Source organism: Pseudochaenichthys georgianus, chromosome 13, assembly GCF_902827115.2.
Source record: "Pseudochaenichthys georgianus chromosome 13, fPseGeo1.2, whole genome shotgun sequence".
NCBI classification, from domain to species: domain Eukaryota; kingdom Metazoa; phylum Chordata; class Actinopteri; order Perciformes; family Channichthyidae; genus Pseudochaenichthys; species Pseudochaenichthys georgianus.
Window position 1 is genome coordinate 35,340,498 of NC_047515.1, and position 26,894 is coordinate 35,367,391.

The 26,894-nt window shown below is 41.1% G+C and overlaps 1 protein-coding gene across 4 annotated transcripts in view; it reads left to right on the plus strand.

The window, feature by feature from the left end:
- The window catches only part of ets1 (v-ets avian erythroblastosis virus E26 oncogene homolog 1), a 36,232-nt gene extending 24,680 nt beyond the window's left edge, over positions 1-11,552 (plus strand). For 2 of the 4 annotated variants that reach the window (XM_034097044.2, XM_034097047.2), the window contains 7 exons: positions 390-509; positions 1,129-1,329; positions 1,641-1,718; positions 2,149-2,394; positions 3,552-3,812; positions 7,896-8,014; positions 8,344-11,552. In XM_034097044.2, coding sequence (XP_033952935.1) covers positions 390-509; positions 1,129-1,329; positions 1,641-1,718; positions 2,149-2,394; positions 3,552-3,812; positions 7,896-8,014; positions 8,344-8,559 — 1,241 coding nt within the window. In that variant the 3' untranslated portion in view covers positions 8,560-11,552. The remainder of the gene's footprint in view (positions 1-389; positions 510-1,128; positions 1,330-1,640; positions 1,719-2,148; positions 2,395-3,551; positions 3,813-7,895; positions 8,015-8,343) is intronic. The other 2 variants (XM_034097045.2, XM_034097046.2) reach the window with 2 other exon arrangements.
- The last annotated feature ends 15,342 nt before the right edge of the window (positions 11,553-26,894 follow it).

The following is a 26,894-nucleotide window of genomic DNA, read 5'->3' on the forward strand; positions in this document are numbered from 1 at the left end:
TACCTCCGTTGGTAGACAGCTCTTGTTTAAAATAGATTGGATCAGATATGTAGACGGTTTCTGTCTAGACGAAATATAATTGTTGAGCCTTGCTGTTCATCACGGTCCGATACAACTGTGTCTATTTTGTGTGTGTGTGTGTGTGTGTGTGTGTGAACATGTAACTGAACTACATTCACAAGTCACTCTTTCCCGCCCTCTTCTCTGATTCAATTGTATTTTTCATTCAGGAAACCTATTGGCATGACATACAATACAGGATGCATTCTCCTATCTTGGGTTGTCAATTATAATTAAAGCATATGTTAACATATTAGTAATTGCAATCTCAAATAAAGGAAATATAAAATTCGAATGATATCATAATCAATTTTCTTTGTGAATTGCAGATTCGGAGTGTGGAGATGTTCCCCTTCTCACTCCAGGAAGTAAAGAGATGATGTCCCAGGCTCTGAAGGCCACCTTCAGCGGCTTCACAAAGGAGCAGCAGCGGCTTGGTATTCCCAAAGGTAAGACTGTCAGCTTTTTTTATAATTGCCTCATAACATTTTCAAAGAATCTCAACGTGTCACATGTCAGGCAATGAAGCCCGCTTTAGATAATTTAGATAATAAGGCATCTCTTAAGGACTGAACATAAGGAGACACCCAGTTATTCTAGAAATGGCCGTACATTACATATATTTCAGTACAGGCAGACTGTCTGACTGCAGCTTCCAGAGAATCTCGAGACAGACATTAAAATAATGACTTAGTTTCTTTAAAGGAAGTCAACCACAGAGCCTCTTCAAGCTGTTTGGAAGCGGCAGGACTCTCAGCATGTAATCGTCCTATATGTGCAAACTTTGGTTTTAGCTAGTCATTACCACTTCTGTTTACATCCACCCCTGCCTCCCTGTTTGTTTTCGATTGACTTGTCATGGTTAGTTACATTGACCACAGAGGCGGTGTGAAAGTTGGTTGCATAATCTTTGATGGCATGAAGAATAAAACAGAATGGTCTGTAGTTCAGAGAGAATATGTGGTTTGCGCCATACTCTGGATGGCCATGAGGATTAGGATTCAATGAATTGCACATGTACTTCTAATTGTGTATAATCTAACAATTATTATGTGTGCTCGTCTTCAGATCCCAGACAGTGGACAGACAACCATGTGGCTGAGTGGCTAACATGGACAGTGAACGAGTTCAGTCTGAAGAATGTCGACTTTGAAAAATTCTGCATGAACGGAGCCAGCCTGTGTGCGATGGGGAAGGATCGCTTCCTAGACTTAGCACCTGACTTTGTGGGTGACATCCTTTGGGAACATTTAGAAATGCTTCAGAAAGGTAATGCCACATTTGTCATAATGCTGTTATTTTTTAATTGTCCACGCCACCTTTATTAGACAGTTTTAAGACAGCAACTTTATAAATTACATATAGTATGTGAGGAAACATATCCCAACGCAGGGTGATACCACTTCTCTTACCAATTTAAAGTAGGACAGTGTTGACATTTGCTATAGTAACAGGAGCCAAACGGGAAGACACAATTTAGCTCGGGTCATTAATTTTTGATAATGCTGGATGCAGTTACACAATACATGAAATCAATGGTGAGGTCACTGACGCTCTTTCTCCATCTATTTTTCATGAAGAGGATGCAAAGCATTACCCCATCAATGGACTGACCTCCAACTTCCAGGAATCCCGTTATACCTCAGACTACTTTGTCAGTAAGTACTAAAATCACTCTGCGTAATAGCACAAGACGTGAGCCTCCTTGAATAGAAAAAGAGGTGTGGTTTTGCGTAGTGAATAAAAGAGTTTGGGGATTTAGTGTTAGGAAGACATTTGGATTTAGATCCAAGTAAAAAGCCTGTTTAGGTTTGTTGATGACATATCATAGGAAGCAATATGGCATGAATGTAAGTTCTGCTAAAGATGGGTGCATGACAAATCAATAATCTTTCCTCAAATGGACAAGGCTCATCGTGTGCACTCAGGGCTGTTTCTGTGATGGGCTTTCCGAACACTAAGCAATCGGGCAGCAGTTGAGCACAATACATATAATGACTCCACTCTATGATTGATCTTCCTCCTCTGCTCTGCTCCTTGCTCCCATCTCTGCTTTCTATCCACACTCATTTCCCTTTGTGTCTCCAGGCTACGGAATTGAACATGCCCAATGTGTCCCTCCTTCTGAATACTCAGAGCCCGGCTTCATCACAGAGTCCTACCAGACACTTCATCCCATCAGCTCGGAGGAATTGCTGACGCTCAAGTACGAGAGTGAATATCCTGCCGTCATCCTACGGGACACGCCCCTCAACCCGCTGCAGGGGGACTACTTCACTGTCAAACAGGAGGTGGTATCCCATGACAACATGTGTGTGGGACGACTCAGCCGAGGTGAGGGGTCACAAACCAGACACGTAGTATAGTTGAGATTTAAGCGGTGGAAATGTGTTGCATTTCAGCGTTTTCAACCGATGTGTTGCGATAAATATGTCCGACAAAAGTGCGGGTACATGTTTTCGTGTAGGTTTGTCAGTGCGTGTGATTGTGCTGAGGCCACCAGAATCGTGTCATGCCACATCAGCTTGCAAGTATTAGAAGAGAAGAAAAGCAGGCCCTCTGGTTGGTTTGTGGTTCGAGCAAACCCGCCTCACACAATCTAGACTTGGTTGGGAGAAAAAAAGAAAACTCTATTGTTTCTGTCGGTGTGATACACGAACCAAAGCCACAACGTGTTCTCTTCTTGCCGCCCGTCCTTTATGTAAAACAGTTCAAGAGGTGTAACCTTCAAGACGCTTTTTTTTTCTTTTCTTGTTTCTGTTGGCCTCTTTTCCTCGACTTCTGAGTAAGGAGATAGAGGTGTCATCCTCAGCAAGCAAGCGTGGGGTTTTCTCATGCAACTGTTTGCTTTTTCTCTCTCCCAGTGATAGTTTACAGAAGAATTAGTAGCATGGTTTACATTGAAAGCCATAAACCTAGGATTTTTCTTTCTCACAAATCCCCAGCTGTATAATTGAATAGCATCAGCTTTGTACACCACGCATGCAAGCCTCCCGCTAGTGCTCTAAGCATTTGCCTGCAAGGTATGTGGTCTGATCCTTACGCGTCACACATGCAAAGCTTTTGAGCGTTGAATGGTGCTCTCCAAACGTGGGAAAGTATTTCGTAGCACAACTGATATCCACATGTGGCTTCAATTTGAGCAGTAGAACATTTCAGCATCAATCGAGTTGCATTATCTGTCATTTGGTAATAGCTCGCCGTTCAAAGGCTCCTCTTATCTTCCCCAAGGCCAAAAATAGCAAGGCAATTTGTGTGATTGTCTTCAATTTAAAATCAAACCCAAATGGTGGTTGTAAAAGTGAAATGAGGTGTGAAATGGACAGAGATGTTGAACTGTACAGAATACTATACGTACTATACTATACGTTACTAAGTTACTTCTAAGGTGTTGACTTGAAAAGTAGAGTAGGAAAGCCATACATAATACACATTCCGGTTTAATCAAATGTTACTATTATCTTTATAACGCCTTTATTCCTCTCTCCCAGGTAAACTCGGAGGCCAGGACTCCTTTGAGAGCATCGAGAGCTTTGAGAGCTGCGACCGGTTGACCCAGTCATGGAGCAGCCAGTCCTCGTTCAGCAGCCTGCAGCGGGTACCTTCGTACGACAGCTTCGACTCAGAAGACTACCCCACTGCCCTGCATAGCCACAAGCCCAAGGGCACTTTCAAAGACTATGTGAGGGAGCGCTCGGACCTCAGCAAGGATAAACCCGTCATCCCCGCGGCAGCGCTGGCAGGATACACAGGTGAGATGTCCACAGGTCCACCTTTAGATTTTTAGAAAGCCCTGCCTTGATCACAGGGCTGGCACTAGTACAAATGGAGAGTGTATAATATGTATTTTATTGTATAATATGCTCATTTCTGATGGTATCTGAATGCCATCTGAATTTCAAGTCCTACTCTCGTTACTGTAGCTTTAGAAGATCCCATTGTTGACGTTCACATTTAAATGTTGTATTCATTGTACATAACCATGAAGATAAACAACATGTTATTCGCGTGAAATGTTCACAGAAGTTGCAGACTGTTGTTACTTCCATCGGTGATATGAGGAGGCTCTAAAAGATGTTGTGCAGCTGTAACACACTTTGTTGTGTTGCTCTGCAAAAGCCCCAAATGTGGGGGTGCCTACATGCACCACTTTTAGACCAAAGAGAACACCTTGGTAACCCGAGTCATGCACATTACAGGAAGCAAAATAGATGTTGCTTCTACCTTCTTCTTTTTTTTCTCTCTCTCTCTCTCACTCTGTCTCACACTCTTGTGTTCTGTCTTCACTTCTCATCTACCTCCTTGTTATCTGCAGCCCGCATCTCAACCTATTTTTCCGAGGTCGTCCTGGCAACGCTAGTGAAACATAAAAAGGATGCCTGCCCCTGCACATAGCACCGGAGTAATATTATCTCTTCATCAGAGAGGCATTTTCATACTCGTACATGCTCTAAGAGCAGGCATATATGTTCTCCAACTTCAGTCAGATGTGAAGATAACTGCACACTTCTCGAGCAACTGCACTATTTTAGCATCTGTCAGGGTTTTTGGTCTCACAAGGTGCAAAGAAAAAAAACACTGTTACTATATATTTGTAAGAAAATGTATTTTTAATCTTTTAGGAGGGTCAAGTTAACCTTATTATGACATACACTGCTGTTTTAAAAATACATTTTGAGGATCATATCTTAGGGTCAAAGTGTTTGGGACTTTTTCAGACGGTTGTGTTTAAATGATAGTCACACAGCATTCAAAAAGGGGAAGTCCGAGCACATTCTTCAACGACGCCAACAATGCATACATCAGATCTCAACTGACTGTCCTAAAGTTGGTATGCACAAGTGAATTGGTCATCTGTATGGCTATTAGTTCAAAAGCTTCTTATAGAACAGTGAGTCATTCATTCATAATGATGTCGGAAAGATGTCGTAATGCACATATAATGAAATAATAAAGCTTTAGACACTGTCTAAAAGCCCCTCTAGTGCCCATTAGGCGGAGTTGCTGCATGAACCCTATACAGTATGAGCCAAGGAACTAAATATACATTTTGTTGAATCAGCTGAAACCAGATAAGCTTTTTGGAAGTTTCTTTTGTATTCAACAATATGACATCTGGCTTTATGAAATAAGCTTTGACCGAAATCTGTAATAGATCAGAATGTAAACACTAGCATGTGGAAATATCGTCTTTCTAAACCTTTTTCAAATGTTCACCACAGCTTTCTCACTCCATTTACGTTTGGTTTTGACGTCTTACATGTATCAGTTGTTACGACAGGATAAATGTCTCCGAAGAGCACATGTGTGAACGACTGGTGAGTGCTTCCAGCCTAATGCATAGTAGTGTACTCCGCTGAGGAGAAGGTGCTTCCTCTAAGCTTTTAAACCAAGAAAAATTGGAAAGATGAAAACAAATCATTTTAATATACCCCAATTGTTCTGAAAGGGAAAAATGTGGAGCAGCCTGCAGTCCAAGCTGTTATTAAGAGCACTGAAGGGCGAGTGTAGTCCTTCAAAGATGGAAGAAGTATGTATGTTTGTTTGCCCATGTGCAACTGTGTGGGTTGATGAACAAGTATAAGGATGAGCAAGAGAGAAACCTCAAATATGACTTTTTCTAAGATTCCAAATGGATGTTTATGACAGATTGCTCTGTCCGGCTTCCTGTCGCAGTCACAGGGTGACAGGTGACACTTTACAGGAGTCCGATAAGCTTGAGAGAGATAAGTGAAGCTCGAGTCGTCATCTCAGTGGTTTCCTGTGACAATTTGCCATTTACACCTTTCTCTAAAGTCACATTGCACACGCTAAACTCTGAATCTGTGACATGATACGTGCCTTTTCATTTGCATTGCCTGTCGGTTTAGTGAAGTGGAAAATATCGTAACTGTTATTATGTCTATTATTAAACAAGGATCAAGCATAACAATACATTCATCTAAAAAAAGAAGAGATGGTTTATGCCAGATCAGCTATCCCCGGGCATGTACACGTATACCTTCAACATACACTTACTAACATGACTGAGTCTCTCTATCCAATTAACACATATGAAGAAACATCAACGTACGTATCTATCAAACCTATACCAGCACATAATCATGACAACTATAATATTACAATTAATTTCAACTAAAAAGTTAAAAGTTGTCAAGTGTATTACATTTTTTTTTAAGTTAAGATTAAAAAGTGTTTTAGTTAAGATAAAACACTAAAATACATACAGGTTCTTTCTTTTTGAATTTGGAATCCATGATTTGTTTTTCTTTGAATTTTTACCTTTTTTCTACATTCAGTAAAATGTGGCCTACGTTGCAGCCCACTCCCCACCCAGCGTTCTTGCCGTAGCCATATACTCCAGACTCATTTAGCAAACCATGGGTCAGATACTTAACTCTGCTGTGAATTCAAGCCCCCCCCCCCCCCCCCCCCCACCTTCCCTTTTGCCACACTGTGAGGCCCATTGTGCATGGAGACTTGTAAAATATTTTTGGAAACTTTCTTTTTTTGTCAAAGGGTCGTCTAGTACATTCTGGCGTGAGAGCTCATAGGGCTGGTAAACGGGCACTATATCACCCCTATGAGGGCTCGCTATTTTACAGTAGCAGACTTTTGGAATGTGAGTGAAAGCCCCCAGTGTTTCACAGCCGCTCATTTTCCAAAGTCTTGGTGGCTGTTGTCATGCACCTTCTTCCAATCCTTTCAGGAGCTCACAAGCACCATTTCAAGTCTTCAACCCACACGTCTGTTTCCCTGAAAGCTCTTGTTTGTGTTGCATAAAGGGACATTTGGTTTTCTTAGGCACTCGAGAGAGAGGTGACTTTTGCGTAGCTTCAGTTTTGCTGAGGCCGTGTGCTGCAGAGGCAGGTGTGATTTCAGCATGCAAGCCTCAAAAGTAGGTGGGTGAGTGTATGTGCTGAAAAAAACCACAAGATCAAAATGTGCTGCAGTGAATCTAGTTCAGAGATCAGACCTTTTTGGTTATCTTCTTTCTGCTTTCTCTCCATTTTCCACGAGATGTAATAAGCAGTGTTTCTAGCGCTGTATTGACAGGTTACTATATTCTTTATCCATCATTATTATAGATGACCTAGGAAACCCTTTCTTTCGCTCACGCACAGTCTGCATTAACGTCTAAATACACCCCTTCTTTTTTTAAACTAGTGATTTCATCAGTATGGAACTCATACAGACACAGACTCTATATTCACATGCTGCATAGGGCAACTGCCAGACAAGGAGATACATGAAGAATGGGACTGTTGTATTTATGAAGACATTTGCTGTACTTCAGTCTGACCCACATTAGAAGGTTTACTTTGTCCCTCTTCAGACATAAGTGAATAATCGGCCTTGCATATTTAACACGGTCATACATAGCACAGAAGTATAGGCTGGAGAGACATACTAAATTCCTCCTTTTCATCTCGAGATGACTTCACTTTTCGAGGGGTTTTGTACTTATCCACGCTATGCATTAACACGATATAGATTTTGCATAGTACAATTCTCTTTTGTAAACTCCAATACTGGATTTTTTCTTTTGTGTTTTGCCACTTTTGAGTTCAGGTTAAGGGTAAGGATCAACATACTGTGTATATTATATGCAATATAATTAAAAGAAACAGTACTTCAAGAATTGATAAAATAAGACTACAGAGTTCGAGATTATACCCAGAGTCTGGATCTTGATATCTTTCCCGAACCTCACACTTATCTAATTCTAAAACCACACACCAACGAGTTTCTCCACAACCACAATATGTCTCCTCAGTGTACATATTTTTTTTTAAACAAACACCTTCTCTCCCCCTCTCTTATCTGTTGTGCAGGCAGCGGCCCTATCCAGCTGTGGCAGTTTCTCCTGGAGCTGCTGACCGACAAGTCTTGCCAGTCCTTCATCAGCTGGACAGGCGACGGCTGGGAGTTCAAGCTTTCTGACCCAGATGAGGTGAGAGGCTGTGACCCTGCTGGCCACTGGCACACCTACTGGGAGGTCCTAAGCAGTTAGCCAGATGAACAAGATGTCTTCTGCCTTTGTGAAAATGTTTGCATGCCTTGTTGGGCTCCATCAATCTTTTTTTTGGACGGGTGTCTGGTTTTGCATCTGTAGTATTTCATTGCAACAAGACCACAAACAAAAGAACTGTTTATTTTTTTTAATGTAGATTATTACATTCTCAGAGCTAACCATATTTCAGAAAACAAACAACTGTGGCTTTCACTTGAAGTCATTTGGTATGACACATCTTGACACGCTTATGTTCTGCATTCTTTTAGGTTGCTCGGAGGTGGGGCAAGAGGAAAAACAAGCCCAAGATGAACTACGAGAAGCTGAGCCGTGGCCTGCGCTACTACTATGACAAGAACATCATCCACAAGACATCGGGGAAACGCTACGTCTACCGCTTTGTCTGTGACTTAAAAAGCTTGCTGGGATACACTCCTGAGGAGCTCCATGCAATGTTGGACGTAAAGCCCGATACGGACGAGTGAAAGCAAAGAAGAAACAGGAAGTGAAGACAAAAGTTCAGGAGACACAAGGACTGGGGCTCATAAAGTGGTCTTAACTTTTTTGATAGAGTTGGTAAACCGTTTTTTGGGGACCAAAAATGTTTTAAACAACTTACCGTGGCTTTGTTCATTTCAACCTCCTGCCTCTCAGACCATGTTTTAAAAGAAGGCACAAGCCAAACGCCTGTATTCATACCCTGTTGCATTTGAGATGTGTGTGCGCATGTGTGTGTGAGCGTATGTGTAATTATGTACCGGAATTATTTAGCAGCTCAAGGCAGAGGGAGCGCTTTCGGGTATAGTTCAGGTTCCCTCCAGCCTAAGTAGAACAGTGTTGGAGACGGAAGTAGAAAGACAGAAAGTCAGAGAAAACCAAGAGAGGAAAAGCAGAATAATTAAATATTGGAAGAGCAGGCAGAAGGTTCCTGTTGCCAAAACATGAATACCAAACTACGGAAGGTATAATGACAGTTACATAAATGCCCAATGTTCTCTTTGACAACGAGAGGATTTTCAGCTTGGACCAAAAAGTGTTGTTTCTAATTTGTGGTTTGAGGAGCGTATGCGTGTGCCAGTATTATATTATTGATGTTGAGAACACCCAATGTAAACCAGGCATATATTGGAGAGTTGTTTTCATTTTTGTTGTCAATTAAGGTATTACAGTGGAACCAAACATTAGATGCCAAGTTTGTTTGTTTAGTTCTCGAGGTGAGCCTTTAACTGAAATGTGCTGATTTGTGATCAGACAACACTAGACACTGGCCCTGTGCTTTGTAGGGTGCGAGGACCCGATGAGATTACTCATAGCAAGAGTGTCTGACAGACAGACATATGAAAGTAGCCGTTGCTTTTGGAACTGACGCTTTCGCCTTTACATTCATGTTTGTCACCTCGTTGGAGACACATATTATGACTGAAACTTATGCATTTTTGCATATACCACCAGTATTAGCAAACTGTAGACAATCTATGTGGGGAAATCCAGGAGTCTTTAGTAAAAAGAGTTGTTTAATGTGCAGATTAGATGCATACTTTGTCGGTTCACTGTCCATGTTAGTGTTGCTTTTGAAGTGTTTAAATAGTCTTCTGACTGTCCTATAAAATGAAATCACAAGTGAAATATTTGAGTGATTTTTCAAATCCTAAGTAAGTCAGATTCTTTTTTCTTTTTCTTTTGTTATGCAATACATTTTGTCCATTAGGAAGCGGCTGCAGTATGTGAAGGTAAAGTGTAGGAAAAAGGGATAGGCAATAGAAACATGGCGACCAGAAAGGTTCTGAAGTTGTGCGGGATAGATGAAGGTGTTTGAAAGGAAACTGTGGATACTGCAGTTGATGATCACTTGTAAGATCTGATAGAGAAAGACTGACAGAGAAAGACTGACAGAGAAAGACTGACAGACATGACGCAAGTTGGTGGATGCTTGGAAGTTGGCATTACATTGGTAGAGTACTTACTTTCCACTGTCATTGAGGTTGGATGCATGAATGCAGCTTGAACTTCATTGCAAATAGGGCTAGGGTTACAGCTAGTGGCAGACATTTGCATTTCATTTGTAGATCTGTGCCTACTTATTATGTATGAGCAAAACAATACATACTGAATATGAACTGGTTATATTTGAGCAACAAGGCAGTCGTTTCCGACCAACAGTGGGAACAGTGGCTGCACACTGGCCTTGTGGGAAATGCCAAAGTGGAATATCATCCTAGAATACAATGTTATTGTTTACAGTGGCTGAATGTTACCCATATGGATGGAAATATCTTTTGAGATGTCTATTTGTACAGATTGTATTTCATAATGCTTTATTGAGACCCAGATTACACAAATAAGCAAGATGCAAAGCAGGACAAATAACCAAAACCCTTGTGAGGTCTTTGGTCACGGTGCTTCGGGTATCCTCCACAATGTCGGAAGACAGGGACCAGAGTTCTCTCACACTTTTGGAAAGTGTTGACTTTTGTTTTATCTTTTGTTAATATGATGGAAAGCACACGAGCTTTAGGACAAAGAGAAATGCCTTTGCTGATATGGGTTTCCCACTGAGTGTAGAACACAGATTTTGGATATGTGCTAATGTTTAATTGGTAACACGCTTGTCCGCCATTATCAAGCACTGACTCGTAAAACTGTCCCATGCACATCACCTGACGTGAGTAATTCAACAATTAGTAACGAGCTGCACTGCGCTTTCATTGTTCTCTGCATGTTGATGTCAAGGTTTCAAAAGACTGTTTTGTTCAGAATAGTTTTCCAATGTCAGTGTTTTATGTCTGAAAGCTCTACACATTTTCAAACATAATTGTACTGTTTGTCAGTGCCCTTGAGATAACTCCTCTTTCCCCCCACTAAAGGTCATAATATCAGTTTGGTCGGCGACAAAATACTGTGCTTAAAGAATTCCTTCCGTTACCTTAAATGTTAGTATTTTAAAGAATAATTTTGTCGGGAAATATACTATTGTTAAATGTCACAGATTACAATCTACTGCAGGTCTTATGTATTAATGAACCTTTGTTGTGCAAGTGAATACACACCATTAGTTTGTGGCATAGGCATATCTCAGAATGGATTCAGAAGGAACATTTTTTTTGTTGGATGTTATTGTTTTTTGTATATTTTATAGTGTCTTTGTATTTTTGTTATGAGATCATTTTTATTGTATTTAGTTCACAAACATTTGAATATTTTTCAATAATTTATATTTTATAAAAGACAAGAGATGCAGACAGCTGGTGCTTTCATGGGAATTTAAAGGTAGCGCAGGACAAAATAATGTAGCGTTTTCTTTTGTTTTTATTTTTTATAATTTTTTTATATATAGAAAACAGACCTGTCTGCTAGAGAAAAAAAGGCTGATGCTGGCCCATCAATGATTTCTGCTGGAAAGGTTTTATAAACTGTAGCTTCTATTTCTAAAATGTACTTAATGTACTTCAAAATGTTATAAAATATATGTGAACAAAGACTTCCTACTTGTGTGTGTGGTGTTACTGTTTCGACTCCTGAACGCACATTATTACTATACTATGCTATTTAACATTACCACATATCTGAGGTCCTTAGCATATACAATACTATAAATACAGTATTATGAACATTTAGCAATGACTTAAATGTTACCGTTTTGTAACATTGAGCTACTGTATACTTTCTGCAGACAATCATGTTGCATGACATGTGATTTGACTCCTCAAACTTAGCGTTCTGGAAAGCATTTGCTGTTTGATGCAGTTCAACATTGTCAAGTTCAGAATTGTCAAGAGTACAAGAATATCTCTGGGCAGATGCAAAACATATATTGATAATAATAATAATAGCGATACATGGTTAAAATGAACAGGGGATTCTGGAATGTTCTTTACCTAAAAGTGGCACAAACAAATCTGTCTATTGTTCAAATCACCACACTGGCCCTTCAAAGGGGGCCAAGTTCTCTTTGAAATACACGCTAGCCATGGAGTGTCCCAGTTTTAACGAGTGTATCACATGCGCACTGATGAGGTGACGTCAAAACAGCCAACACACTGGGGCCCATTCATGTGCTTGTAACCCTGGGCTCATATAAATTCCACCGTAGATAGAAAACATACAGGGCTGCCCCGAACAGCACAGCTGCTTGGCCCCGCTGCAGGAGTCGAGCAATAAGGCCAAGAGACAGGTCCAATAGGCTGTGTTCCAGTTATACAGTATCTGAATGAAGCAAATCAAAATAATGTTCAAGATGATATACATTCAGTTTTCAGTAGTGTCCGTTTGCAATATGCTGAACCACAAATGGCTCCGAATAGAATGTGAATACATGTGAATGTTAGTCTGAACTGATTAGCAGGTGGCAACCTCAGAAGACAATGTTTGCACATGCTCATGACTGGTTAAATGCTGTCGATGTAAAAGCTTTCCAAACTCGGAAAGTGCTTATGCAATCCATTTTATTTGGGATTCATATATTTCCATGAATGACACTTTTGCAATGTAGAAACGACAATCATGCTGATAAAATAAGACACACATACTTGCATGGAACAGTATGTACATACACTTTCTTTTAGAACCCAAAGCAAACAGGATAGATCCCTCCCTCCCTGTCTAAATCAGACCCATATTCTCCTGTTGGACCTGTGGGTGGTGTTCTTGGCAGAGGGCAGGCGAAGGTTACACAGGTGGTTCTTCTCCTGTTCCACCTCCCTTTGCTCCGACTGGGCTGATGATCCAGACCAGACTTGATCGCTAGGCAGGTTTTTAAATACTTGCCAGGTCGGTGCATGTTACAACAGACCTGGAACAAAATCCAAACCATTATGATACCACTCATGCCGAATCCCAGACACAAAGCTCCTGCAGACACACTTTACCCCCTTTTCATTCCTCTGTGCCTCCTTCAAAGACAGCTTCCACTGATTTAAAGAGGTGTTTAAAAGTAAAAGACAGCAGAGAGACATAAAGAGAAGAGGAAGTCTATGCAGAAAGTGAACTGTCACACCTGGCAGTCGCAAGAGAGATGTCAGACGATTTCTGCCTCCTGAAAAAAAGTATCACCAGCAGCTTACAGCTCTCTTGACACTGGAATGCAGCCCGTTTGTCAGATTTCAAATCTAAATATTTATCTAAGGGGTCTTACCAAGCTACATCTGTCTCCTGCATGTAGTCTTAACATGACGGAGAAAGATGAAGTACTAAATGATACTTGTGTAGCAATGAAGATTTGAAATACTGGCTGTATCGCTATTATAAAAACATTTGGAGTGAATTTATGAGGTGAAATCGACAAGTCTTCATATCTGCCCTCTGGATTCAACATATCAGTCTGTTGGATGGAGGATGTGTGTTGCCTGGCACTTCATGTGTTCAAGTAAATGCTACTGGTAGGGTTACTGGCGTTGTAAGATTCTCCACGCTGGCAACCAACCCATTTTTGGCAGTAGTAATAATCATATTTACACTTCATGCAAGTAATTTACTGTATAGCGTTAACTTTTCCACACCTACTTCTCTGTTGCAACTCTAAACAACCCACTCTCAAATCAATATAGATGTATATCGTTTATTGTAAGGAGAGATTTGGGTTTGCAATGTCAAGTATACTTTGAAATGACTTATGTGCTATTGGGGTTTAGGAAACACAAATCAATTATGGGGTTCCCTAGTAAGCACTTTTGATATGATAATGAGTCATAGCACTAGGCTTGGATTTTCATCATTTTAGGGGCAAGGCCATTTGGCCTTTGGTGTCACACATTTTTTCAGGGCGGAAAAGCCACATGCCAGGGCACAAAGGCCATTGAGGGGAAAATTAGGATTTGGAGCTTAAAAATAAATAACTTCACTTTCTAATGACAAAAAACAAATCACTTTTTTAATATCAATAATCGTATCATCATATAGGCCTATTATCTCAAATGAAATACTTTACTTTTAATAATTAGTGTTTGTTTGGTATGTTTTCCATCTACTACTACTCACAAATCCGAAATTAAATCTAAAAATCAAAAATTCTATTAATATGTAACAAATATATTCAATTTCAGAGCAGAAGAAACAGCCTTCAAGGGTCAAACTCTGCACATACATCATTCAGCAGTGCACAGTGAAGCTCCAACATCCAACTGTATGAACAAGCAATACTTTGAAATGCAAAAGTGTGTGCTTGTGTGTGTGTGTGCGCGCGTGTGCGTGCGTGCGTGTGTCTCTTTAATCAACTCCTCACAGCTCCTCATATCTGTTCAGAAACTGGACAAAAGTTAAAGATGTACAAACCACAGACTGTCTGTGTCATGAGTCATGACGAATACAGTCGCTGCTTTAATTCTGTCTTTTGGACGTTGTTGTGAGTGTGGACGGAGCAGCTACAACGTTAGTCTAGCCCAGTGGTTCTCAAACTTTTTCTGTCATTCCCCACTTTGAACAGGTGGGCCTTTTCAAGCCCCACCTGTTCCTCATCGCTCCAATAAAATGGTAGGCCAAGCTTAAAATTGTCAAATGTATCGTTCTATAACAGGGGTCTCCAACTATTTTTAGGATGAGGGTTACTTTAAAAAAATAAAACAAGTCGTGAGCTACTTTTACGCCTCTTTTTTGTTTTTTTGCAGTGTATATATTTAGCACATTTTAACATTATTATATGCTACCTTTAACCTTTGAGTACTGTTTGGGTCTGTGGGACCCGTTTTCAGTGTTTACTAAAATAAAATGTATGCAATTTAATTATTTTAACCTGCTTTATTTGGTGGTGGACGTCACATCCTCTAGGGGGGTCCGGGGGCATGCACCCCCAGGAAGATTTTTTTTAAATGTTGAAGTTGAATGCATCAATCTGGTGCACTTTGAGCTAGGGCTGCTCAATTAAATCGTATTTTAATCGCAATTACGATTTTGGCTTGCAACGATTATGAAAACAACATAATCGAAATAAAACGATTTTATTTATTTTTTAAATAGGTTTTTCAGTTGAATTATACTTAAAGTTCAGGGTAATCAACTGTTAAAAACATACTTTTCAAATTATTTTCTTCAATAAATTGATGTTTTTCAAAGTAAATGGTTAATCGTTTTTAATAATCGTGATATCAATTATTGACCCAAATAATCGAGATTATGATTTTTGCCATAATCGAGCAGCCCTACTTTGAGCCTAACATGAATTTATGGATACAGCTCTCAACACTCAGATGAAAGGGAGCTGTATACTTTTCAATAATCCAAACATCTTTAGAATATGATCACAACAAATCATTTAAACTTGTTTATTCTATCTTATGTTACCTAGTTAGCATTCTTTCTTTTTATTTATGCATATTTGACTAATCACTCCCCTTTTAAACTTTTTACTGTCCTATAATACACATTGGAATGATTTCTTACTTTATTTTGTACAACTTTATTAAATAGATAAAGGTGTGCTCTCTCTCTTGCTCTCTCGCTCTCTCGCTCCACATTGCTTTTCTTCCCGACTGCAACGCTGTTGTGTGTGTCTGTGAGAGCGTTTCACACGTGTGTATGAGAGATTTTTACCAGTGGCGAGCCTGTCTCTGAGGGCCTAAGATATTCTACAAAATAATATTTAAAAACATTAAAACAAATTATATTTTTCTTTATATATTTTTTTTTAAATACGTTTTTAGTAATATTTGTCAATAGTTTTACCAAAATAACTTGATTAAATTGTATTTAAAATAACATTTCCAAAGAAATAAATCCTTTGAATCTGCCTATTCAGTTTCTGTTTGAATGTGAAGGGTTAAATGAAAGAAGCTCCTCTCTGCGAGTCTGTGAAGACAGGAGCTGATTGGACGTCCAGCTATGAATTTACAGAGGGCCAGCTATAGTAACTGAACGAGAGTAATGTCAAATGACAGTACAATTGACCAATCATATCTTCCCTCTAAATGGGTGGGCTTTATTATCGCAGACTTTATGACAAGTTCCGCCCGCTGTGAAACGTTTCTTGTTTCCATAGCAACAACAACTGTCAACAGCGTAAACGTGCCTTCAAAATAAAAGAATGCCAAATTACACTTAAGACATACAACTGCAACGAAAGTAACAAACACAATGCAATATCCTTTTCAATTTCAAAGAACACAAATTGGGTTATCTACAGGTGTTGTTTTGTGTGGTAGAGGGTCGCTTTTCATTGATACGTTTTGCACCCCGGGCGGGCCGTTGTTTTGATATTCCAACAGTGTATAAATAATAAATAAATGTGAAAAACAAATGTACATTTTTTTTTTTTCGCGACCCACCTATCACATCTCTGCGCCCCACCAGTGGGGCGCGCCCCACACTTTGAGAAACGCTGGTCTAGCCTGATCGATCCAATCTCCATTCACAAAACACGCATTTTAAAAGGTTTTTCGCATGCTGTCTTGTCTGCACACTTGTCAAAGCATTAAAGCATGGTTTTTACTAATCCTTATCAGTATTTAGTTACTTCGGCATCATTTTGAAACGTGTATTACAATGAAATCACGGTAAAATAGGTTAATTTGGTCGTAGTTGGTTTCCACCACAGTATTTACATGGATATAAGCCCCGCCCCCGCGTCTTGTTTGAATGACAGGACTAAACACAGCTGACAGCCGCAGTGAAACTCCAGCGGTTAGAGCAATGCGAGTATTCGCATCGCGTCCGTTGTGAACGCAGCATAATGCAGTCAGAAACCACTGTTCTTACGCTTTTAAAGCAACTTTTAACAGTGTGAGGGGCCCAAAGGCCATGGTGGCCGTAGCACGTACAATTATTTGTAGTTCTGATTCATCACATACTATGAGTCCAAAATACAAAAAGGGATGAAAACACCAGTAATTAGGCAAGGCAAGGCAAGGCAAGGCAAGGCAAGGCAAGGCAAGGCAAGGCAAGGCAAGGCAAGGCAAGGCAAGGCAAGGCAAGGCAAGGCAAGGCAAGGCAAGTTTATTTATATAGCACTTTTCAACGCAAGGCAATTCAAAGTGCTTTACAAAAAATGAAAGACATTAAGCATTAAAAAAGAAAAGCTAATAAAATAAACATTAAAAGGAAAAATACATGGATAAAAGTTACAGTGCAGTCTAAAATATGAATAGTTCAATTAAACATTAAAAGAAAAAGTTACATGGATAAAAGTTACAGTGCAGTTTAAGATATGAATAGTTCAATTAAAAGCAGCGACAAAAATTCTTCAGCCTGGATTTAAAAGTAGTCAGAGTTGCAATTAGATATTATTTTCTTAAATAACTTATTTTGTATAATTCTTTCAGTTGCGCTCCACTGCTTTCAGAAAAGCACTTTACCTTGGATCAAGTCTTAATTAGCAGCCTTACATTTAAAGATATAATAGACACTGACGCTATGTAAAAATACAGAATCAACAAACAAGGTACACAGCTAGCAGCACAATGTTTTGTAGTACATTGTGTGGTAACCATCTCCAGAGAAAGATCTGGATTCAAATGTAACAGAACATTGAAGTTAATTGTGTAGATTAGCAAACAACAGACCTGGTATTTTAGCGACAATGATTAAAGCCTGATCTCCCTCTAGCTCCAAAGGAAATATTGTATTAAACTGTCGATTTGAAGGACATTTAAATATACCATTCTATTATGCAGTATAGAGACTATTACAGAAACATTATGATCAGCTTTAGCTGTATTTGTAGCCATGTCAACATTATTCAGATTTAAGACCGAGTGGACCTTCTGCTCTGAATAGGAACAACTATTCTCATTGCCCTGAATAAAGAGAATCCCTGTGACGCACAAGAGGCCAACTCAGTGGTTCCATTACGCAGAGAAGTTGTAAAATATGACCAATGTGTCCCCAAAGGCCTTGGTGGGCCGACTTAAGACCCAGTTGTCTTGGGATGTATTTGTGTCTTACTGTCCTTCATGGTCGGGCTGATCAGGATTGTCCAGGGACGAACATAAACAGAGTTAGATCTACCGTGTCCTCTCAAACATGACCCTTCTCATGGATTTCGGGGACAGAGAAACAAACAGATAAGCAGAGAGTTTATAGTTGGTAGAGGTCTTCTGCTGCTTTGGTCTATTTTCATAACTCTGGGGACTTTAATGCATTGGGCTTAAAGGGCCCTATTATGCTTTTGGGGGGGGGGTTCCCTTTCCTTTACTCTGTGGTAAGCATGCATAAAGGCTAAAATCCCTGAGGCCACACTAGAGGGAGTTTCTCTTCCACCTGCATGACATGCCTCGATTGGACTCCTTTGTTTATACTTATCATAATGACATCACTGTAACACTCATGCTTTTATTGGCTAGCGCTCCAAAACATTGAATGTGAAATCACAACAGAGCCGGCCAGCTAACCAATCGGAGCAGACTGGGCTCTGGTTTCAGACAGAGGGTGAAAAGAGGTGTTGCAGCACAGGCAGTATGAGAAAAATAAAGAGCTTTTTGCACACATGGCGCGAAATACAAATATTAACCTGAAAATTAGGATAATAAGGGCCCTTTAATATTAATATTTCATGACTGAAATGACTACTGCGACATGAGGGTTGGCTCACTGAAAGAAATTGTAGGATTAACTGTATGGATGTAAAATAGATTACACAGTGTGGTTGTATTCCAGTTTTTCTTTAATCAGAAATGTGGATTGTGTGCATGTCTAGCTTACACCCTCAAGCAAAGGTTTTTTTTTTTATAAGGACCTCGTAGGTTGAAATGATGCATCAGTTTATTTGTTAGGAGTAGTATCAACATAGGCACATCCAAATACTGTTTGGTAACTTGACTGATATTGTACCTTCTTTCAGAGCCTTTTTAGTTGACTGTGAAACAAATTAAATGCTTAAAAAAACGATGTAAAAATCATTAAAAGCTGCTAATGTCTTTAGTAATGTTTGTGTTATAACATCAGTGGCTGTAGTTTGTCCTTGGCTTTTGCTTCATAACACTTTGGTTCTGCTTGTTTGTTATCACGAAACACCAGCACGACTGAGAAGCTCGACAATGGTTTTAAACTTCAAATACTGGTTGGTTTGAGAATTCTGCTTCAGGAAAATTACAGCATATATTCTTCCTCCTTATTAAATAGAATGCAAATTAAACATTTGATTAACCAATAATGGCTGTCACAGATCAAATGGAACCCCCCTTAGCACCTATGGTTTCAATGTCACTCACTCAGTCCCCCTCCCGTTCCTCCCTCCTTTCATGCGTTGTATTGTTGTGTCTGAGATGTGTTGAACCGCATGTCTTGGCAGGTGTGGTGACTGTATTATCTCGGCTTATGAAGGGCAGATCCAGGCCATCCCCTGCTTTGGCTTGTCATTTGCATTTTTATTGCCATTGTCGCATCCTCAGTTAATACACCATTGACTTCCAGAGCCACCCCTGGACCCCACGGCATCACCCTGCTATCCCACCTGAAATGAGAGTGCCTCCTGGCCCTCGGTTCTGCATTGGCTGAAGCTCAGGTACCAGTCGACCTGGCATTCTGGGACGGAAATGGAGTGTCCTCTCATGTTAATGTGGACTTTCCATTAGGAAAGATGATTGATTTGTGCTGTGCTGTTGCTGTGAATAGGCAATAGACCTGCACAATAAAAGAGTGAGATGGGGCTTTGTGTGCAGGTGAGGCCTTGTGTGAACTAGAGTGTGACTGAATCATGGTGCTGATGATGGGGGAGAGGAGAGGTGAGAGGAGAGAAGAGGGGGGTTAACGGATGGAGATGAAGATATATAAGAAAGGGAATGGAAGCTTGAAAAAAGGAGGGTGAAGGTTAGGAGGAGTGGAGTTTCTTGAGGTACAAAGGCATGGGGAGATGAGTGGTGGGAGACGGCAAAGGTGTGGAAACTCTCAACTGCATTTATTTCAAACATCGCCTCGAAACCAAACAAAAGAAAGGAGCAGAAAAGAAAGAGGTCTTTGAGTCAGCTTTCTATTATGACGAAAGATTATGCTTAGTTTTTCTTTTGTGCGGGAATTGAATAACTGATCATTTGAAAGCTGATTCATTTGAAATGTGTAGGTCTAAATACATATCTGTGGCATACTGAGACATTGTAATAGTGTTTGCTCAAGCACCACAAGAGAGAAAGAGAGGGAAAGCTGGCCAGAAACAGGTTTTGGTCGTCGTCCAGTTGAACAAGCAAATGTTTTCCCTTTTCTTTCACTGTGAGCCGACTGGGATTCAGCAACTTTCCCAGGACATCTGCTCCCAACACCCACGTTTCAATCCTCATCCAATAGGAGTGCTTTTTTCACCCCTAAGACCAGCGGTTACTGCACAGTGATTGGCTGCCCGGGCCAGGGCCCAGAAAGAGAAGGCTGAGCCCTGAGAATTTTCCGAAACATTTTCTCCTCTGTCTTCGCTTTAGCCAACATCTGCTTCCAATCAACGCTAGTGAAAAGGCCGCTTCTCTTTCTCCCTGCTGTCTGGTGGGTGACACACACACACACACACACACACACACACACACACACACACACACACACACACACACACACACACACACACACACACACACACACACACACACACACACTAGCCACTTTTTGTTGTAACTGTCAGGTATATCTTTAAGCACCATGTATTATGTGTGTTATCTTACTGTATAGAAAGAAGTTTATTAAATTGTTTTACTATGTGCGGTCTTTACATCATATATTTATTTCTGTCTGATATAAACACCTTTAGAAACATTTAACTGGAAATCATGATGCATCTTTATTCATGAATAATGGCATGACTCAGACCTGACAGAACTGATTAGGAGCCAAAGAGCAAACATTGGCAAAGAGAAACACTATTTTCACAGGCACTTAGTCAAACACACACTGAACACCCTTTTATCGGCTGCCCACAGCACTCCATCCCACCCTTTCATGAGAAAATAGCAGTAAGGGTCAACTGACCACACGAGTCAGCTTCTGCTGTTCTTTCTCTTCTCTCTTTCTTTCATTCACAGCTCTCCCCTCCTGTGTGGTCATTACTGTTACCCATATTGCGTGACTTTCAACTACAACATGTCAACAAACTGCTCAAAACCTTGCTTATTATAGCAGGTACTTTCCACAGATATTCAGAAATAAGCGCTGTGATTCACTTTAGCCAAAGGGAAACACACGATGTAAGCAGCTCCAGCTTTTAGCAATAGCTCGCTATTATCAGTAAGGCTGACTGTGTTGTTTCTGCCTGTGAACTGCTTAATAGGCTTTGGCCCTCATGGCTAAACAATAATAAGAGACAAAACTTGGGGCTATGGGGTAGGTCAAGGGACATTTAGAAGTTATTACTTACAGTTCTGTTGGGGCTATACCTCGACAAATCTACACATATCTAACCAGACAGCAAAAGGAAAACTAATGGCTACATACCATTGTTACCTAATACAACCAAAATACTTAACCATACTGAGCTTCCTGGATCTTTTAAAATGCACAAAACCCATAAGAGCTATGACACTTTCATTTAAAACTACTCATCAGTAAAGTCTAAAGCCAAACCACTAACCTGTTGCTTTTGAAAAAAACTGCAGGCTCCAGAGTAGATGAAGATATCACCAGTAGCTTCCTGATTTTAAACTTCCTTCCCATTCAACTTTGACCCTTATCACCGTGGGTTTAGTGGTCCTGCTCCTGCTGGGCCTGATTTACAGCTCAGTAATGCTAACTGGTCTTCAAGAGTAATCCTGGGTCAGACCGTGCTCATAACTCTGCAGTGTGCCACTCCAGGAGAGGCTCAAACTGCTGCGGTTATGGGTTCCTGAAATGGGTTTTTGTATCTCTTTCATTCTTTTTGTACGTTTCTTGCTTGCATTTTCTGCTTTTAAAGTGTTTGTTGCGCTTAACAACCACCCTCTTTTGACATTCAACATGTTATATAAAATATAACAGAGTCCAAGATGTATTTGATGTTTAGCAGAAATATGTATTAGATAATTGTCAATCAAGGCCAATCCAACCTTGTGACACTGCCTGAGTGCTTTATAGAATAGCATAATCACACCAATTACACATCATGTTTCACCCAGCCTTTATATAACTCTGTCACTCTTTCTGTGCATTACACATACGCACTTGAAATGACATTTTGATTGTGCCAGGCTTTTTCTAAATTACCTCAAAATCAAAAGGATTGATGATGGAGGATAAATGGATAAAAAAAGTAATATTGGCTTTTACTGTTTAAGTTTCTCACTTCTTATTTTACAATGTTGAGTCGAAGTCAAGTTTCTGATGCCATTGTTATGGATATTTTAGTTGTATACTCACCTGACATGGCATATGGTTTGCAACACAGAACCATGTACGATTATTTTATTGGAAACTGTTTCGAAAAGGGTGGGCCCTTTTAATAAAATCTGTCAATCAACGTCTTTAACAGACTGACTCTATCAAATCAGATCAACGACCCATCAATGCAATCCAATTTTTGGCAAAGTTAGTCGGGAGAAGAGCGAAAGCATGATGTCCACCTCAGGGGCGGTTCTAGGGGGGGCAGGGGGGGCCAGTGCCCCCCTAACACTGACCTCTGACCCCCCTGTGGCCCCCCTAACAATGAAAAGCTTTTTGTTTTTTTTAAATGTATATTTTCTGGTACTCGGTTTGCCAAAAACCGCAGGATTTTGTTGCTGTAATGTGAGATTGTGCAGACACCCTTATGTAAAGTAGAGATGTAACTGTTCATTGCCTTTATTTTTATATAAATATGGTGTTAGTGCAAATATTGCACTATAACTTAAGCTGAAGCTAACAGTAATAACTATAGGTTACTTACGTAACCCCAGTTCTCAGAGTAACATGAAGTGAGATGTCTCACTATGGGATGCGCCTCATCGCGGAGCAAACAGAAGCATCAATCTCATTACGCCAATCCTGATTGGCTGGTGATCTTGACGTCAACATCAGGGGAAATCACCCCCTATAAGTAGCCTGCGCCACGACGCATGCGTCATTCAAAAATAAGCACCTCTTCTCGCTTCACCATAGCAAGGAGGGCCGTCTGGTGAGACATCTCACTTCATGTTACTCTGAGGTCTGGGGTTACGTAAGTAACCTAGAGTTCTCATTCATAACACTCCGTTCGATGTCTCACTATGGGATATTGTAGCTCCCGTATTGCCAGACGAGCTTATCTCGAAGATCACCGATCAATTTCTTTGAGCTGCGCCCTCGGCCTGAAGCCTGGATGCGTCAGCGGCAAATGTTTAATGACAGAGGAATCAACCAACGTGTGACATGTGTTTGTGCGGACTTGAGGATGGTGTTTAGGCATCTCTCGAGGTGGCGGGAACACATTCACAGAGGGGAGAAGGAGGGGCTGTCACGCCGCTCGATTCTTCTTCCTCGACTGCTGGCCGAAATTCTGGGTTGGCTGAGCCTGAGCTGCAGCCGGAACCGGAGATTTTCTCGGCCAACTTGTCTAGTCTGGCCGCAGCGCGCTGACACACGGCTTGCAGGTCCATGCTTAGACAGGGCGAAGCTGGTGTGCTATCGCCCGGGAGAGCAGCCATCGCTCCCGGCTTTGCAGCCTGAGCTGGTGACACGAAGATGTCGTCTTCTTGCTCGTCCGAATCAGACAGGAGGAACTCAGAGGCATCCTCTTCGTCCTCCATGTAATCCAATTCTAGGACATCCTCCGCGGGTGAAACCATGGTGAGGTCCAGCCGGGAGCCCCAGCTTGGTATAGCGTGGGGCCCCGTTCCCGCGTCCTTTGCCGCCACCGGGTCCCGGCCTGATATGGCGCGGGATTCCGGTTCTGCGGTTGCCGCTGTCGATGAGCCCCAGACCGACCCAGTGAGGGGCTCCATCTCTGCGGCGGACGCCCCCGTGTCTTGATTGCCAGCCGGCAAACCAGTGGACATGAGGGGGTCCTGTCCCGACAGGCTAGCTTGTTGTGCTAACCTTCGGCGGAGGCTCTTCATAGTGAAGCGGGCACAGATCTGGTGTGAGTCTGTGTCTGACACTTTCAACCCGCAGCCGCAGAGCCGAGCCTCCGAGTTCCTGACTCCTCTGGTGTGAGGGAGAGAGGCGTCCATCTCGTTCACCGCGAGGCGTGGAGAGGACCCGCTCTTAACAGGTACGTCGAGAAAAAAGGTGTTACCAATCTGTCTTTAATCCGGAGAAAAAAAGGACAGTGTGGGTCTTTTTCCTCAAAGAATATTACCTGGTGTGGTAATATTCTTTTAATCATTTTCTCCTCCGTGAGAAGAGAAAAGAAAAAACGTCCTCGCTACCGTGGTGTCGGCAGTGAGGGAAAAAAACACAAGCTGGCAACGGGTGTGTTGCTAGCTTGAGAATCAAAACCTTACTTTAATTCCAGAGGAAGAACGGCGAGGTTGATTATAATACTAACTGGTGTGTTAGTACTATACTCTTCTGCAAGGCAGAATAGGGTAGCCGGCTAACGCCCGTCGACCGAAATTAGCTTTTGGTTCAGTCTGTGGACTGTTAAGCTAGCCCGGCTACCATTAGAGATGTGCTCTGAAGCGAGAAGAGGTGTTTGAATGACGCATGCGTCGTGGCGCAGGCTACTTATAGGGGGTGATTTCCCCTGACGTTGACGTCAAGATCACCAGCCAATCAGGATTGGCGTAATGAGATTGATGCTTCTGTTTGCTCCGCGATGAGGCGCATCCCATAGTGAGACATCGAACGGAGTGTTATGAATGAGAACTATAAGATCAATCTGAAATAAATAAGTGTACTGAAACAAATACCAATAACTGTATTGCATTGTTTTCTTATGCGCAATTACTTCATACTGTCTAGTAGTCTTTTTCGTCCTGCATTTATTGTGCCCCCCTCAGAAAATAACTGGCCCCCCAGTGGCCCCCCCAGTCAAATTGGTCTAGAACCGCCACTGGTCCACCTTAACCACGCTTGTAGCTGCCAAAAGCTTCTATCAAGAACATGATTTATCCTAACCACCGGCCCGAAAATATGGACTTTTGTGTAATCTCACGATGCTGCGATTCTCTCGTGATATGGCGAGAATCCAGCTGCTGCAGCTGCGCAAGGTTTTTCAACCCTGGCACTGCCTGCTTGTGCCCTTTTTACGCTGCAGGCTGGCTACTCACTGGCACTCGGGTTAACTCTCTGTTTTACTTGCTTATTCTGAAAAAACGTAAAACACGTTCAGGGCAAAATGGTTCACTGAGATGCACAAGGAGGCTGTGAAAAGCCAAATCTCCACACCTGCTCTCCCACTGTTTGCAGTGAGTCATGAGAACTGGCTGATGATGTGCTTCTTGACATGTTGCATACTCTCTTTTGGCTTACCTTAGAGTGATGAATTGCCTTCTACAGATGAGCTGAGATGATGATTTTTCAAAATAAATTTGGAAATGATGAAATAATAGTTTGGATTTTAACCAAAATTCCTTGTTCATTGAGTGATTTGGTAAAATTCCAGTTAAATTCTTTCTGAATAAAATGACTTGAGAATGACTATATCTTGTCCCCATGGGGAATTTACGCGCGGCCCCTTCTACAAAGACCACAGTGAGTGGAGTAAGCTGTTCCGACCTTCACTTCAGAGGTTAAAGTTTTGTGGGAAAGGACAGAAACACCCAGGGTTTGTGTGAAGGCATATGTATACAACATGAATGAACTATTTGTGTAGCAATAACACAGTAAGTACATTTGCTCGATTTTGAACTATGAGCTACGAGTATAGGGGACAGAGGAGTGAGGAGGCCAGCTCCCTTCTCCCAGGGAGGAGGCCTCTGAGACCGGAGGAGTCACCAGAGGTATGGGACGGTCAGGAGAGGTTAACTTGACAGAATAATGACTGACAGAACATGTGAAATGTATATTAAAGTGTCTCCTAGTTATTAAACAATAGTTAAATACATCCAAGCAACTAAAAGAACGACTTGGGTGCTTCTGTCTGCTGCTCGATCTCCTAACTTTGGTACACACTGAAATACTTTAATAAGGTAAAATATTATGTGAAAATGCTGTGAAGTATTTGCATTACAGATTGGTGAAAAGTGCAAAAAAGTACACGGTGAAAAGTCGAACAACCCTAAGCCTGACCCTTAATCAAATACAATTCAAAAATCAGGTTAACATTAACTATTGGTTGTGTAGCCATACCTTTGTATTCCTTTATGCTAAGTAATTAGCATATTTGTGACCCGCTCTATCGAAATCAGTCGGAAGTCGCAACGGCTCATTTCAGAATAAACGTGGATTTACGTAAAAAACTATTTTTTCAGGGTTCGGGTGTTTTGTTTGATTTTAAACAAACCAAGTCTTGGCTTTCAGAATATGATACTTTTATTTCCAAAATCACACGATAAGTACATTTTTGAAGCTTGTGAAGGGACGAAGACAGGCACCTCTCACTCGCACTCTGCTCTTCCAGCAGCGCCGCCCCCCTCCCTCCGGCTGACATTATGAACGTAAGAGTAAAGTAATCATAGATAACACGGCAGGATCCTTTACAGTTTGTTTTCATCTGATTTAAATTAAACAGAGTCTTGGCTTTCAGAATATTAAACTTGTTTCGGCAAATTCAGATGATAAATATAACTTTGAAGCTTGTAACGGCATAATTACAAGCGGGGAACGGAGTCATTTAACGCCACAGCAGGCACAACAACAGCCGGTGTTTCTTGTGAGGGTTTTCCCCGGGAAACAAACACAATACACACAAACGCAAAAATACACAAACACACACACGCACACACGTATACACACACACTCGCGAGCTTCCCCTCCAAACGAAAATATCTTCCCTCCGTAGTATTTTGATCATTTGCTCCACTAATAATCAATCAGATCGATGGATTCCAGAGAAGAGGAAACTTTAAAGGCCTTTTTCTCAAAATGAGGACTCTGTGACAGTCATTATATAATG